Source organism: Candoia aspera, chromosome 3 (assembly GCF_035149785.1).
Source record: "Candoia aspera isolate rCanAsp1 chromosome 3, rCanAsp1.hap2, whole genome shotgun sequence".
NCBI lineage: Eukaryota > Metazoa > Chordata > Lepidosauria > Squamata > Boidae > Candoia > Candoia aspera.
The window spans coordinates 183685597-183703140 of record NC_086155.1 but is presented as its reverse complement, the minus strand read 5'-3'; the positions used below and the strand labels follow the sequence as shown (position 1 = coordinate 183703140).

General features: G+C 37.4%; 1 protein-coding gene across 1 annotated transcript in view; it reads right to left on the bottom strand.

The window, feature by feature from the left end:
• Nucleotides 1–5095: 5095 nt before the first annotated feature.
• The window catches only part of SLC26A7 (solute carrier family 26 member 7), a 72531-nt gene continuing 60082 nt past the window's right edge, over nt 5096–17544 (bottom strand). The window contains exons 16-18 of the mRNA XM_063300258.1: nt 10958–11012; nt 10757–10860; nt 5096–5609 (exon numbers count right to left, since the gene is read on the bottom strand). Coding sequence (XP_063156328.1) covers nt 5574–5609; nt 10757–10860; nt 10958–11012 — 195 coding nt within the window. The 3' untranslated portion in view covers nt 5096–5573. The remainder of the gene's footprint in view (nt 5610–10756; nt 10861–10957; nt 11013–17544) is intronic.

Sequence of the window (17544 nt, the reverse complement as noted above, 5' to 3'; positions counted from 1 at the left end):
AAATTTGTTATCACACTCCTTTGTGAGTCTTTTCCAAAGATGGGCTCTTCAAGAACACATGGTTTTATTGCTGCTAATTTTAATTGATCGTACCCTGGAGGATTTCATACTGCCAAACCGGGGGTTTCTTCCTGCATGATGTCATTTTCTTTGACTCTTCCATAAAGTCTTTTTTATGTTAGCATCTATTGCCTTTTTATAATATAGCGTCTTAAATTTATTTATTGAATTTATGTGGCTGCCCATCTCACTTGCATGTGGCTCTGAGTGCTGTACACAATTAAAACACAAACTAAGAATCACAAAATTCAATCATTAAAAGCCAATTAACAGCAGTTAAAAACTATTAACTGTTAAAAAAAATATTTCCAGGAAGCAAGATTCTTCTGGCCCAAGATGGATTTTACAGAGAGTTGTCTTATATGCTCCTTAACAATGTGGCAACTGAGCCATCCTTTCAGCCTTAGTCCTATTCCTGTTTCTTCTGCTCAAGGCACAAACACCTTATCCTTGTCTTAACAACTAATTGCCTTTCTTTCATTCCTGTTTCCTCCACTCTGAAGGTAAAGGGATAAAACATTCCTTTGGGGTAGACAAAGAAAAACACTACCTTGGACATTTTAAATTAACCATATCAGCACTGGAGGAGAATAATGACTTGGGGGGATCTGGTTCAGTTAAGGGTGAGGATTAAGGCTCATTAACGATTATGTGCAATTAAGGTATGAGAAAGTGTAGCATGAGAGACTATGGTATGAGATTAGAATGGTATGTACAGTTTTTCTTGTGCAAGAGGAATCCACTTTGGCTTCTCCTTTCATCCATCATTGGCATGTGGCTCTCCTGAGCAGATCTGGCCTTCGTTTGTTATCCTACCATAAAAACCAGAGGTTCTCTTCAAATGATTGCTGCAGCCCATTATGCATGCTTATATGAATATACATACACAAACATATACATACACAGACACACACACAAACTCCACCATTTTATGTCCATTGTCATTTTTTGTGTAACACCAATTGCATCTGTGGGCTTACTTCATAACAAAATTCCTGCTAAAACTCAATGACATAAGGCAGGCTGTGGATTGTTTTTGAATACGTAGTTTATACAAATCCCACCACTGTGGTTTATTAGGATAATTGTTGTGTAATCCTAGCCAACTGTGGTTTATTCAATGACCAGTGTTAAAATGAACGATGGCTGAACATGCTGTACAAACCAGCCAATAAATCGTTTCTGCATGTCCAAACGTCAGTGTCCGTGTCTGAGGATTTTAGGTACAAAAGACAGTATGTAATTATGTTAGAGATGATAGCTAAATATTACTTTGCTCTCTTCACAAGCGATCTCTCCTCATGTCTACTCTAATTAAACTCTTTCTACCTCTATGAATTAAAGAAGAGAAGCAAGTAACAGACTGAGATCCTATGGGGGTGGGTTGTGGTTGTGATTGTTTTAATTTATACCTACCTGTAATTCAACTGACCCCTCCCAGAATGCCAATTTAGAAAACGAACCCATGTGCTGCAGACATCATCACTGTAAACAACTGACATAATCCAACACAATACGAGGCAATAATTTAAGTGTGACTGCCTGGAGCTTTCTGGGCAGAACACAGTTCTCTTACATTCTTGGCACATCGACAGATCATAACCACAATAAGCACTAGCAGTGGAAAGTTGTCGGACTGCCCATAGCTGAATTCTCAGCTAACATGCCTTTACACTGCACAAATGTTTGCGTTCCATTTAATATGGGGTTGCTAGCTGTACTTTCTATGAATGACCTACAAATACACCCGTTTAGTAGATAAGCCCAAACTAAATATCCAGCCCAGAAAAGAATTAACTGTTAACAGCTGCTAAAAACTTATTAATTGTATGTTATACAATAAGCTAATTCTGCATGCATATAAAAACCAAGATACCTGAGTTATCCTGGCTTACTGTGAACAAGCAGCATGCTAATATATAGAGTCTATTCTATTTCCTTCTCCTTTTATGCAACTTTTAATACAGTGCAATCTAATGTTTATTGATTTCATGTCATAAACCCAATTCTCTCCATATGTGATAAGGTAAGTTTTTAAAAATAGAGATAGCCATACTGTAGTTGCAATAAACTTAACAATCTTCCTTTGCAAAAATGTTGTCTATGCTATCGGAAATTAGCCAGGTAAAAAAGTAGCAATTCAATTTTAGTATAACAATGTTTGCTTATATCTGATTAGGAAAATTCTTAATGAAGTAGTACTCTGATATTTCTATAGCAAACTAAAAAAAGTGTTGCAGTATATTTGTTCCTAATTGGAAAAACAATGCTCAAACCGATGTGCAGAACATTGTAAGTATAAAAAAAAAGTCAATCAGTGGCTGTTTTGTTCTCCCTTGTGTTGGAGGGAGGGAAAGAAAATCAATATCAAGAACACAGTTTTTAATATAACTTAAAACCATAGCAATGGTTATATCATCCGTGCTTAGATGTCACAAATCAAACTGTGTATTTCTGCATCATTCCATAACTTGTTTCATATATTGGCATACAGATTTTATAATTGAGGTGACAATATTTCCTAACAGGTAACTCCAGCTATAGCCACTTTGCCTTACTCAATGCAAATTTACTCAGATAGTAAACCCATTCTCCCCCACCACCACTCCCAGTCTTAACTTATACAGCATTTCCGAATTTAAAATTAACAAAACCTGGTTATATCCCCTGAGTACTCTGCACTACCCAAAATGCTTGAGCAAGTTGGTGTTTTTGTTTTTGCCAACTCTTCCCATTATGCCTGCAAGAACTTGGATGGGTTTTAATAATATGGGATATGGCTGGAAGGCTACAATTGGGGAATTGGCAGAAATTGGATATTTCACCTCATGCACTTTTTACTAGCCAACAGCTGTTACTGATTGTAGCTCCATAACGGAAGATGAGGGGAGCAGTTCACCAACATTGAATTGGCTTCGAAAGAAAAACGAAGTTTCTGATATGGGCAATAGCTCAGCTTATTCCAAGCCCAGTTTGGACTATGTTACAGTTCTAATTATATCTGTACTGGTGTTCGATTCTTTCTCTGAAAGACCCCTCAACGATTCCCTTTAGACAGCTATAAGCTGTCTAAAGCGAATAGTAACAAGACTAACTAAAGGTTTAGAAAAAGGTCTATGGATAGTATGACTTAAGATTGTGAGCCTTTCCTTACAAGCGTATGTTGGTGCGGTCTTTCTCAACCTCAGCAACTTTGAGATGTGTGGACTTCAGTTCCCAGACTGCTGGCTAGGCAATTCTGGGAGTTGAAGTCCACACATCTTAAAGTTCTTGAGGTTGAGAAACACTGCCTTAGTGGAACCCAGATTCTGTTATGGCATAAAAATAACTGTTGGTGCACAATGCCTTGTTCTCTCACCCTCCTCTTTGAATTTTGCAGCTCTTTTACAGAATGCAGAACAGCAGGAAAAACCATGCCTGGGGGATATGACAAGACCAGTATCCTAAGACAGGGAGGAAAACTGAATGACCAGGCCTTCTGGTGATGCTCTCCATACCCAATACAGAAATATATTTTCCCTTGCTTGGATTTTAATCAATATTATACCCCTAGTTTTATAAGACATGCAAACTATTTTCAAGCCAGCAAATGGAAATTTTGGGTTCACCCTTTTCTTCCCTTCAGAGGAACGTTTTACAGTTATAATAACTCCCTCTGAATATGCAAACCATTTAGCTCTTCTCATGCAAATATATTCATATGAAAATACAGATTCTTCCCTTCACAATGTAGTTTAAAAATAAGTCTCATTTAGATCCTCCCAAACATTTTATATTAGTACATTCTGCTGAACTTAATGGAGCTAATTTAATTTACATACATACACAACAGTCCAAAACTAAAAAAGGACAACACATTATTTTAGGGAACAATGTAAATTAAAAAGAAGATAGATAAGACATGGCTCTGTGCACTCTCAGAAATGTGTTGCCTTTACTGCTTGCCTTGTTAAGGACATTTTCTGGTTCAGCAGCTTTTGATGAGGCTCTTTTTTAAATCAGAGATACCTTCATAAGAATGGTAGAAGCTTTGTCCCATGGTAGGTCCATGAAGTGCTAGATAGGGAAATAAGTCTGGCTTTGCTGTAGGTGGAGTCCTTGGTGCTCTCTGAGCCTTGTTGTTTTCTTGCAGATGTTTCATTCCCAGACTAGGTAATGAAACATCTGCAAGAAAACAGCAAGGCTCAGAGAGCACCAAGGACTCCACAGTACAACCCTGAGCTACAAATACTCACTTTGTTTGCTGTAGGTGCGTTTGTCCTTTAAAGTTGCAACAACCCATTAGCCACTTTGTGCATGTAAAAATAGTAAGAGCAATCTTCAGCCCTTCATATATTTTTTGACAAAAGAACAAATGCTAATCAGCCTTTGCTTATGGGAACTGTTTTCCCTGCCAAGATTCTACTGATGTAGAAACCTGTCATGTTCCCCATTGCAAGGCATAAGTGCATCACAACGGGGAACATGCCCATCAGGAAAGAGGAAGGGATAACCATTATCCTTTAAACACACACATCATCCCTTAAGCACCCAAACTCCTAAAACAATCACCAGGACAATAGAAGCGCACCTCGGACAGGACATGGAAACCATTAACAGATCAGGGGAACTCCCACACATTACCCTGGGGGACGCACCAGGGCAAAGAGACAAAGGAAACCATTGGAGATCACCCGAATCGCCCATCATCAGACCCATACCAATTCAAATCACCCATCCGGACCCGGCTTGGGGAACAATGGGGGGTGGAGGAGGACAAGGTCTGCCACCAGGGTATAAATGGGGCACCCTGCTACCACGCCTGCATTCCCGTCTTTTTCTCCGTATGCATTCTGCTTCAATAAACCCGGAAATCCTTAGACCCTCTAAGTGAGTCCGTGTCTTATTCGAAGTAAGGCTACCCTGACAAAACCTAAAATTTACTCCCAAAGGAATTTGTAGTGAAATTATTTTATATCCCTCATTTAAAACAATGCAATTATGAGACAAAAGTCAAAATAATCAATAACTTCAATGTCTTTAGCAGAATGTGGAAGTGGCAAGATATGATTGTTAATTCTAGGTATTTAAGAAAAAAATGGCCTTTTATTACAGTTTGCATTTGCATGTAAAAAGTGACAGACCTTGGATTAGATACATTGCACTACAAAATTCAATGATGTTGCATTCTCTTCTGCACAAAATCATACTTTTAAATTTAAGTAAGACAGCTAAAACAGCATACATCATAGCAGTATCTTAAATTGCTTTCTATTTGTTAAATCTACATGCATAGAAAAATATGTGATCATCAAAGAAGAATCTAAGTTACAAAAATAAACCCTGTCACTAAGGTTAACTCAGAGAGAAACCTTCAGGAAATATAGGCAGAAAACACTGTTGCTGTTGGTTTCTTAAATATACTTGGCAATTATCACCAACAAAATCCCATGTTTAAACATCTGAAGAAATACTTTGGCACCATTCCTTTGGTAAGTGAGCAGTTTGATAGACAGATTGGAATCAGACTGGCATCAAACCTCAGTACGTTCATTAAGCTTGCAAAAGTTCTGAAATGTAAGAAATAAAGCCATTTTACTATGTGCATGTGTATATCCATATCTATCTATCTATGGTTATCACTTTGAAAAATGAACTATCAAACAGGGCTAAAATTAAAGCTCCCTATCTATATTCCTATATCAATGAAAGAGAGGCATATACTCCATTGCAAGAAGAAAGCATAGTAGTGTAAAACAGCCTTCCCCAACCTGCTGTTTTCCAGATGCATTGGATTACAGCTCCTATAATTTCCAGCCAGCAAATGTTCAGAAGACTTCCAGTTCTGGAAGTTGAAGAATCATACATGAAGCCACTGTACAATTATTGATTCATTTTTTTCAGTGCTGGCTGTAGTTCTTGAAGTTTTGTCATCTACTTGCTAGATACATATATCAGAAACTGAATCTTGGATGTTCCATATACAAAACAAGTTTTCTACTATTGAACTATTAATTATTTTGGGTGATAGTAATAATCACATTGTAAATTTTTCTTAAGAAGTTTTTCCACATGGAATTCCTTTGAGAGTTATTGACTTGCCATTGTGTGAGGGCATTTCCATATGAGGATTTTGAGCCAGTTTGAAAGCAGTTCCAGGCCTGTTTCCCCTAAAGAACTGGATCAATTTATTTTTGGTTCAACTGCAGCTGCAACATAGTTAAAAATACTGTGAAAACAGATGTGTTGTGGTGGTGGAGGTATCTTTTGTGTTTTGATATAATTATTAGAGGAAATTCTTATTTCACCTTCTTAAAACCTTCAGTCCCGTGAAGAAAACGTTTACTTGAAGGTGGTAGTGTGGAAATGCCTTAATTTCATGTGAATGAGATAAATCTGGCTCCCTTATGTATTAGGTATTTCTTCAACTCATACTGCTGGTCTTTTCATTTATTCAATGAAAAATAGTAGGTCTTAAATCAAATCCCTAAGTTTGCTCTCCTCTCCTCAGTTTGACAGAGAAACAAAAAACATACAGTAATGCACTTAGGGTGTAGGCAACTGGTATCTCTTCTGATGCTTTATGGCAAACCTTCCCTTCACACAAATACATACATTTATTTATTAATCTAAATAGCTTTGAAGGAGGAAGAGTACAGATTTTGTGTTTGCTTTTTTCAAACAGATACATTTCTAGACCAGTACATGTGCCCACCCACCCCCACCAGACCAAACCTTCCTTTTGAATGTGAGGAAATAAACAGTCCCGGTTTATTATTAAGGTGAAGGAGAAAAGCAAAACATAAATTTTTCACCCCTTTCTCCATTTCTATGTGCATCTTATTTCCTATCACCTTTGTACTTTATCTACCACAAGCATCTTTAACTTAACTGAAGTTTTAATACTGATCAATCAAATGTCTATTTAAATACTGGGTTGGTCTGAAGATGAATATGTAATTAGCAGAACCCTGTTCTTCTTTGAGCTACCACCAGGATAATTCAGTGAATAGATTTTACTTATGCTGAGTAAATGATCAGCCACCATACTTCATATCATGAAGTTCAGGTTAGTCAAGGAGTAAAAGGTTGATCGGCTTCCCCAGTTTGCTCCCTGCCAGATTTGAGAACTTCAGTTCCCAGAATTCTCAGCAATAGCTGTGCTGACTGCTGAGATCTGAGATCTGAAACCCACAATCTGGAGAGACAGATTAGAATTTATTTGCAGTAAAATCTTGAATTTTGCAAATAGCCAGCAGAATCAGGCAAGCATCATGGATAACTAAATCCAAATCAAAACTGTCTTATTTCATGACATCAATGGCTTAAGCTGGAAACCCTGAACTTGAAGTAATTAGCTGATCTACTTATCAGCTAATAAATCTATCATTAGCAGGTCTCACCTTTCATTCCTACCACCTTGCTACCTACCAGCTGGTAGGCAGATCATGTAGCCAACTGAGTTAATTAATTCACACTTTTCAAACCTATGTCTGTACTCCAGTGCTGTTATGTGTTGACAACAACCCTTTCTTAAATTTTACACTCCATTTGCTAACAATACACATAAAAATGCATAATAAAATTGTTTGCAAAAATAGTGCACAAGGAAATGTGTCTGTAAAATATATATAAGGAAATGCTTACATAAATGAATAGAAATTTTCATTTTTTATTCTTTTATTTTTTTACTGAAACTGATGGAGAAACAAGATGGAATAAATTTAGCACTGGAAAATGAGAAATTGAGTGAAATCCAACTTGGCAGACATACAGTACTCACATCAGTTGTAGTAGGCCCTAGCATTTGATTGGCACTGGGCCTGTTCATTAAGGTAGGTATCTATCTCTATTCCTGGTACAAGATCTGGAGTCTCTAACAACAATTTACAATAATCATGACTGTGATAGTTTGATTTGGGAAGGAGGGGATAAACCATGGAGTTAATTCCAAACTTATTGCATGGATATAAATAACACCTTCAGTATTATCTGTTCTTATTTTTTGCTGCTAAGGGAAGCTTCATGAGATCCTTATATTTATACAATGAAAAGCAGAGGACAGACATTTAAAAGGTTAATCACAATATGCCCTCCATTCTTTAATACGTCTAAACAAATGTCACTAAGTTTCTTAACTTCAGTTGATCAAAGTTAACTAGCTTCAGTGGGAAAGGCATAATAGTTGGGTTGGTTGGTTGGTTGGTTTTGAATAACAGGAATGTTTATGGTAATAAGAGGATGGAGAAAAATTAGGCAACAGCTCATTGATTAGTTTTGCGCTTTTCTTTTCGTGTGGACTCTGTCTTAAACTCCGACCAACTCATATCTAAAAGAATGGTAATGGAAATGCTCAATATAGCCTGAAGATTTGGTTTAGCTACAGAAAAGAAGCTTACAGGAGTTTACATACAAAGTAAGTTTATGCCTCATAAAACTGAGAACATAAAAGCATAGTTTATATTCAATCAGATGAGTTCCAACCCAAATATGCATAATGCTTTTTTTCACAGAAGCTGTAAAGCTGCATTTATCATTAGGTAGGTGAATTGGAAACATTGACAAGTGAAAGGGCAAAGCAAATGAAATGACAGGGGCCACTACTGTCAGAGCTTCCAGCTTCCTGCAGAAGAAGATGCCATGTTCAGATTTTTGTTTGCTCTTGAGTTGTTTGTATTCAATAATTGCTATTATTGAATACAAATACACATATATTGACTTGACTTTTTTATTTATGTTAGGGTTACAAAATGGCCAACATATATATGTCTCTAAATCACGTTAGCATCTTAATGAGACTTTTTAGGTTAGGAAAGAAAAAAGGCTGTTGGGAAGGTTGCCGTTGGTGTACCAATGATCTTGGGAATCCAGAATGCACAGCTAAGAAGGGAATACTATATTTCAGTATTTCTCTTTGAAATTCCCTCAAAGCACTTTGGTTGCCACTGGGCCTAAAATGCTCAACTGTGTTTAAAAGTAGCCCTCAAAAAACTTAACAGGTGTTTCAGGGGCCAAGGAGAGAAGCAAGATTTCTCATGCTTCACAACACCACCCTTTTGGCCACTTCCTGAGCTAGCTGGGTAGTGCTGTCTGTGGGGAACTCCCTGTTTCCCCGCCAGATCTCTGATTGCATGGTTCAGCCCTGTGCAATCAGGGACTGGCAGCAAAACAGTCAGCTCCCCAAGCACAGCTGCCAGAGTTGGGTGAGGTGCCAAAAGAAGCAGATGGGGGGATAGGATCTCTGATCCCATGCAAACCCACACTTCTCTTGCCACCCCTCCCAGTTTGGGAGAAGAAGTACTAGGGGGATTGGCAAGAGAAGAAAGGAATGGGGGTGGGAAACACCCACCAGGTCTCCAATCCTTTAGTGTAGGGTAATGTAATATAATGTAACTGGAGAATTGGTGAAGAAAGAGGAATCTGCTTCCACCTCTTTAGAGGGGTGGAGGGGAGGTGCAGAGAGATGGCTATTTTGTACAGTGGGAGGGAATCCCAGTTGGAAAGAACTCGTATCTGCTGGTACCAAAAGCACAACAGACCTGGAAAACTGTGCCCAGGAACCAGAAGAGTGAAGGTATACCTACAGCCACCTAGAATGGCCAATGGGAGCTGATGTCAGGATCCACAATCAGATGAACACAGTGCATCTGGTTGTGTTCCCCTGCCGTAGGTGTTAACACGTGTCAAAACCTGTGTGTCAAGCTTGGTGGTGAACTGGATGGGAGGGGGAGAAATACCAGAGAAGCAGTTAGATATTGTTTTGGTGAAAGCAAAAAGCCAAGGACAAGCTGTTTGGAGACCTCTGAGACAGGCAGGAAGGAGACGGTTGGAACGAGGGTGAGAAACAGCAGCGGGGGTGAGGCTGCATGGGCAGTGGAATGTTTTAATTAGGGAAAAGAGTGGGAATTTGCATTCTCAGCTTTGCACTAGACCTGTATACTTCTTTCCAATAAAAGAATTTTATGCATCTATTTAAAATGTCTGAAAGTTACTAAGATTGGGAATTGAGTACTGCAGTTGTCACAGCTGAGTAGATCTCAGCCGCTGACTGCATCATTGACCATATGATTGGATGAAATGTAGATCATTCATATGGAAAGGTATGTGCCAAGAGAAGAGGGAAAACATGAGTTTAACACCAGAAAGACAAATCTAAGCTGCCTCCATGGGAGCCTGGGGATGAGACAAAGGTGACGTCATATCCTTCAATACTATGTATTTTTTGCCATGGTTAGTTGAATATGAGGATGAGCCCATAGGTTCAGAAGATCGAGTCAATGGCATGGAAGGACAGAGTGAATTGGAAAGCCATAACTCACCCTTCTCAGCATATAAACCTCAAGCCATCCAATGAAATTAGCAAGAAAAAAAAGGGATTTGAAAGTTCACATAATCTGTAATTTATGTATGAACTTCACTGTTGTAGATTATTTCAAATCCAGTCTCAGCCCTCTGATGAAAGATGAAAAGATGCTGTTGGTGGTGATAAACCATGCAAGCTAGAAATAGATCTGCTTTATTAGAGTTCATGAATACTAGATGATGAAAATAAACAAGTAAACGTATATACATATACATATAAACAGACAAAGAATAAGACCTGGGCATTTCCATTCCCTCTATCTCTCTGTGATTCAGCTGTCCACTTTAGAAAGAAAACTTGAGGTAGATACTGCTGACCTCTTAGCATCTGTTTTTCTCCTATTCTGAGACTTACCTTGTTAAACTGAATGGCAGCAACAGCAGAAGAAACTGACTCATAGAAGACAGCATTCTCTGATTCTATCTTTCCACTGAGTTTCAGTGCCTTTTTCAAAGAAGCTGTAATAAGAGAAGGCAGCTTTGTAAAAGAGGAGCAGGGACACCAAAAATTAAGCATAATTCATAAAAGTTATCTTCACTGAAAATTAATACTTGCCTTTGCAGTTTACCAGAAAAACATCTATATTATTTTTTTGAGCATCCATGTAGATCTAAAAGAGAACAAATATTAACATATATTATTGAGGAATATGAAGCATTTTTTAAACTGTATTATATAAACTAATAAAAAAGTACAAGACAAATACAACTACAATGTTAATAAATAACTTTACTAATAAAATTAATTCTTACACCAATATAGATAAAAGAATCAGAACATAACCCAAAACTCCAATCTTTATACTTTTCTGAATTATTACTGTGACGTAGTGGCATCAAGTCTGATTTACTTCGGTTTCCCAACTCATATCTTAATGAGATAAGATTAGGAATAGAAATTTCCAGTCTAATTATACAAAATATAATCAACATATAATACATTTTATTATATATTACTTATATGTCATGTGTGTGTGTGTGTGTGTGTGAGAGAGAGAGAGAGAGAGAGATACCCAGTCCCTCATAGGAAGGGATACATCGAAGATTCATCTGAAGAACAGCTATAAGAATTATTCAAGTCATCTAACAGATAAAATTGCTTGGATCTACTCTCAGCTGGACTGTAGTTGTGTAGGTCCTACTGAACTGATGAAGTATGGTCTGGCTTGATTATCTGGGAAGAATTGGAGCCTGCTACTCCCAAGGAATGGACAGGGTCCTTGGGGCCATGAGTGTGGCCACCTGTTTATTAGATCCATATCTCTCCTGGATGGTTAAGGCTTCTCAGGAGAGAACATGCAGTTGGGTTCCAGTGGTGGTTAATTCATCCTTGTGTGTACTTAAGGAGGCAATGGTCCTCTTTCTGGGAAAGCTGGTTGAGAACGTGGTTGGGCTGCAGTTTCAAGAGGCCCTGGCCGAAATCCCTTCCAGTTAGTTTTCAGGCCTGTGCACACTACTGAGATGGCACTGCTTCTGTTTGTTGATGAGCTTAAGTACAGGATGGTATTTATGCATCCATCATGGCCCTCCTTGATCCCTCAGCAGCTTTCCTTTGATCATTATATCCTCTTAAGACTGGCTCAATGGGTTGGGAGTGGTAGCCATGGTGTTGTGATGGTTTTCTTCCTTCCTCCAGTCAGTGCTGTGGGGAGGAAGAGATCCAACCCTAGGCCCTTGCTTTTTAGGGTGTCTCAGGGCTCAATTTTCTCCTCTTCCTCCTATTTAGTATCTACATAAATCTCTGGGTGAGGTCATCCATCAGTACAGAGTTAGGTATCATCAGTATGCTGATGAGTTATATGTCTCAACCCTAGGATAGCCAAGTGATGCCATTACAGTTTTGTCCCAGTGTCTGGATGCTGTAGGGGTTACATGGGAAAGAACAAGGTTAGGCTCAGTCCTAGCAAGACTGACTGGCTATAGATTTTAGGGCTACCTGATCTGGAGATTTTCCATCTTTGGTTCTAGATGAGGTCACACAGACCCATACAGAACCAGTACACAACTTGGGGGTCTTTCTAAACTCACATCTGCTCCCTGCAATGTCCTTGACTGATAATTCTGGCAACTTCAATTTATCTAGATAATTATTAATCTAGATAATTATCAATGTATCTAGATAATTATTAATCTAGATAATTATCAATGTATCTAGATAATTATTAATCTAATCTAAACTTTATATGCTATGGAATTACTTGAAACATATAAATCTTTGAAAAAAATAATAAATTCATCTAATATTGGTAGTGCTAGCAACAATTTAAAGTCTTGTACTGATTTTATAGTTTTTTCCCTGCTTTTTTCAACATAATTACTAGCAATGTTTAGGGTTTTTTTCAAGATTCATAATATTCTTGCTTTAGAAAAAAAGCTCTACAGATTTTACTAATTTCTAAAGTATTCAATTCTCTTTTTTTTTCTAACTGTTTATGCATATTTTAGGAGCCTGTCTTATTGTATTTTGCCAGTAACTGCTTGATTTCTAAATCTAATTTACTTGCTAATTGTGAGGATTTCTTTTTAATTACACTTAACTGGTTTATGCATTCTCATATTACTGCTTTCATAGCCTCCTATCTCATTTGCTTTGCATCGTTTTCTTTAAGAACAGTGAACATTTGTTAAGACTTAAGATAAATTTTGTTTTGCTGCTTAAGGTCTAATACATGATTTTTTTTTCTTTCATGCCACATGACCGGACAAAGTCCACACAGTTTCTTGACAGTGTTTTCAGAGAAGGGCTTTGCCATGGCCTTCTTCCTAGGCCTGAGAGAGAATGATTGCTCCAAAGTCACCCAGATGGTTTCATGTCTAAGGCAGGACTAGAATTCAGTCTCTCAGGTTCTAGCCTTGTGCCTTTAACAACTACATGAAATTGGCTCTTTAAAATAGAATTAAAACACCAAAAATTAGTGTGGGGTATATTATTCCATTTTAACTCTAGAATCACTGGTACAAGTTCTGATATACGAATAGGACCAATTTCAGCTTGTTGAGTCACATGTAATAAGGATTTGGAGACCCATATTCAGTATAATCAGTTTTTGAGTAAGACTTAATGTCTGAATAATATGTAAATCCATATGACTGGGGATTCATAGTTCCCCAAGTATCAGTTAATACCTAAGCTAGCATAAGTTTAAGAAGGATTTGTCTTTTAGAACACTGTACCCATTTTTCCCCAAATTGTGCCTGCATTTATATCTCCTCCCAATATCAAGTTCTCAATGCCAAATCTATTTATATATTTAATTACTTTTGGAGGAGCCTTATTTGTCCCTGATTAGAGCAAGCATTAACATTTTCTTGTGCAGTTTCCCTTTTAGACAATAAACCTTTCCATCTCTATCCTTTGGTATTGTTTTAGTATATAATTCAGTGCTTTCATTAAGATTAACACATCTCTTGATTTATTTGTTCCTTCTCCCCCCCAGAAAATATTATGTTCCAAAATACTTCCCCTTAGTGTCCTCCATCTTATGTTTTTTGTAACATTACTACAGATGGATTTAAAAAGCTTACATATTTAATATTTATTAAATGATACATAATTTAAGTATTAAATATTAAATATTTTTAAAAATTAAATATTTAAATATTCAAATCATTTTGATCATATGTCCTAAACCCCTAACATTCAAGGAAACTAGTTTACATTGGTCAGTCTTCAGGATTGTCTTTTCTTGCTAATATTTACTTTTTATATGATGTATATTGTTATCTTTCACTTGGACACCCTCTGAAATTGATGTCAGTGACAACCTTATCATATTTAAAAGAACATTTTCACATTCCCCCCTCCATCTCTCCATCCCACTCCCACTGCTTCACCTTTCTCCTCCCTTCCCCCCACCCATCCCAACCCTCCCACCACTCTTCTTTTTAGAAAAAAAATTACAAAGGCTCCTATAAGCCTCTCCTTGGTCTAAGAAGGGGTGCTCTTCTGTACTCCAATCTCTTCTCTCCCAGCTACTCATATTCTTCTATTAACATTCCATCTTCTTTCCCCCCCCCCTTTCTCCTAATGCTGATATTAAACAAGGTATGTAATTCATAGAGGTCATGGTCCTAACTGCTTTTGTTATATTCTGTCTTATCTTTTCCTTCTTGCAGCTACAGCTGTTTTTCAGAAGTTCCATGGCCACCTTATGTACAAGTGGTTTTCTTAAGGCCCTCTAAAGCTTTATTCATTTCATTTCATTTATTTATTTAAAAGAATTGTATGGCTGCCCATCTTAGAACACAACTCTGGACAGCTCACAGCAACAATAAAACTTTAACAAAACCATAAAAACAAAAACTAGACACCCTGCCATCCTCCTTGGATGCCTCCAACAAAACCATCCACAAGCTTCCATCGCACCCTATCCTAGCATCTGGGGAAAAAGCCAGCTCCAGAAGACTAAAAGGGTTTATTTGAAAGGAAGCTCTCCCCCACTTTTTTTACATCTTATTTTGCTTTTCATCAGCTGTTCAGTAAGGGGTTTCTCCTTTTCTGTTAAGTAGCCTGGCTGATATCCTGAAATAACTTTATCACTTTATCTCCTTCCCAATGTATTTCTTCCAGGTCACATGCCTTTTAATTTTGTATCTCATGTGAATGTTGAGAAATGTTATTATAATGTCTCATGGTCTTTGTATTTTTGTGAGCCTAGAAGTAAACACTCTATAAGCATATTCAGTATTCTTTTTAGAACAGGAAACAATTCAATAAAAGTTGTTACCACATAGCTAATTATATCCACATTCTAGCATTTTATCTAGACCTCTGACCCTGAGATTATTTCTTCTATTTCAATCTTTCATATCTGCCAAGTGTATCCTGAAAACTAAAATATATATTTTTGAACTTTTTGTATGTTAGATATATTCTGTATAGAATCATATGCTTGGCTGATTGTGTAAGCTATGTCAGACATTCACTTTGACACTTCCTTAAACTGCTTATTAATTTGTTTGGGCACTCCTGCTAAGTCCTCTCTTATCAGTTATGGACATTTCCCATTCCAGTTTTAGTTCTTACTTGAGTTGTCTGATCAAATACTTGATTGAGGCAGAATCAGTATGTTGTTTACCACAATGACTTATCTTATGGATCTCACCCTGGATGTGTTCATTGTCAATTTCTTCTTCCTTGTTGCTGGAGGAATGCTGAGGTTCACATATCTGTGGTTCTTACAATAGGCTGTATCCCTTTGCATTTACATGACACTCCTTTTTTCAACATTTTTCTTCTCTTTGATCTTCCAAAACAGGACTTTAGCTAAGTCTGTCAAATCAGCTGGGTCAAAGCAGAGTGATGGGCTCAGCATACCATCTTTCTAGTTACTGATCACTCCCTCATTCCAAATAGTGCATATGCCTTTTAATAGATGAATATAGGCAACAGTATGTTGGTTTGCAAGATAGTCTGTAGATTAGAGATTCCAGCTTACATAGAATAGTGTGCGCTCGAATAAACCTGAGCTTTAGTTCTGCTTGTGCATGCTGGTCAAAATGTGCCCAAATTGACCAAAACCATGATGAGTAGCAGAGGTTAACATCTATGAGTTCATCTGGTACAACTATAGTATATAGAAGGTTGTAGTGTGGTATGTAGGAGGAGTATATGGTACAGAGCATAAAATAGTAGGTAAAGGTAAAGGTTTCCCTTGACATTAAGTCCAGTCATGTCCGACTCTAGGGGCCGGTGCTCATCTCCGTTTCAAAGCTGAAGAGCCGGCGTTTGTCCGTAGATACTTCCGTGGTCATGTGGCCGGCATGACTACCCGGAACGCCGTTACCTGCCCACCGAAGCGGTACCTATTAATCTACTCACATAATACAATAAAGTAAATGACAATAAATAGGATGCTTAGGGAATGGTTCAACAAAGATGAGTGGAAGTTGGTTAATACCTATGAATAAAGGTATACAGAATGTGTGTAGTGATGTTAGAGCTGTGTTATTGGAGATATGAAAGCACTTGTAATTTCATCTGCAGCATGTTATTGGCTGAGATCCTGAATGAGCTGTAGAGAATGTTAAATAGATTGTATAATGCAATGAATAGGTGTGTTTGACAGAGAAAATGGAATGAACAATTGCAAGCTATAGTTATGTGGGAAAAACAGAGCATCCTACTCTGGTAGAATGTATTCTAATTTTAAGATACACAAATGCTTATAGAAAAGTAGTAGGTAGTATGTGGCCTGTTGTGAGGAAAGAATGTTTGTCAACAGCAGGAGAAATGGCTATGTATACAGTAAGATCATGCTTCTGCCCCCTTGTCATATAAAATGACAGTTGGGTATATCAGAAGCATAGAGGTTGATGCCATGGGAATGGGACACTTGAGAAGCATGAATGGTAAACAAGAAGGCAGAGGCTCAAGAAGGAATGGATGCTGAATGTATGTGAATTAAATGTAAAAGTAAGTGATCAGTACCAAAAAACTCATTGAATGGTCTGGTCACATGAAGAGAATCAGTGAAGAATGAATGGCAGTCAAATATAAGAGATGGATGGGATGCATAAAGCAGTAACAATTATTTAATGTCCTCCTCTAAAAATTAGATTTTGGCAAATTAGTACCTCATTCTGTTCAAAGTTTATGCCAGAATGAGACTCTGAATAAATGCTTTAGCAGTGTCTCATATCAAAGACAGTGATATAACTTAACCCTAATTTCTGTTCTCTATCAGAATAGTGAAAACTCTATTTCCTATTCTATTTGCTTAACAATTTTGTATTATTATTATTTAGCAATGATCCATTCAAAAGATATCCATGCGTTTTCAAAGCAATGAGCTCAACATGGTCTGAAGTGGTAACAGCATCTACAGTATTTTACGTGCTTTAACTGGAGAAGTCAAAGAATGAGAAATCAAGAAATAAAGTAGCTGAAAGCAGTTCTTATATGCAGAGGAAAGAAAGGCATACTCCCATTGGGAAAGATTAATAGAATGTCAAATAACTACTAAATGAAATCCAGAGATAAAATCTAGCAAAATATTAAGAAAATGAAAAAGTAATTTGGATGGTGGAGGGTTACAATCTAAAAAAGGATGCAGTATTTGATTCAACTATTATATGGTCCCCTGATTTTGTAGGTAAATGTTGAAAACAAGATTTGTTCTGGACTTATTTGAAGGTCTTACC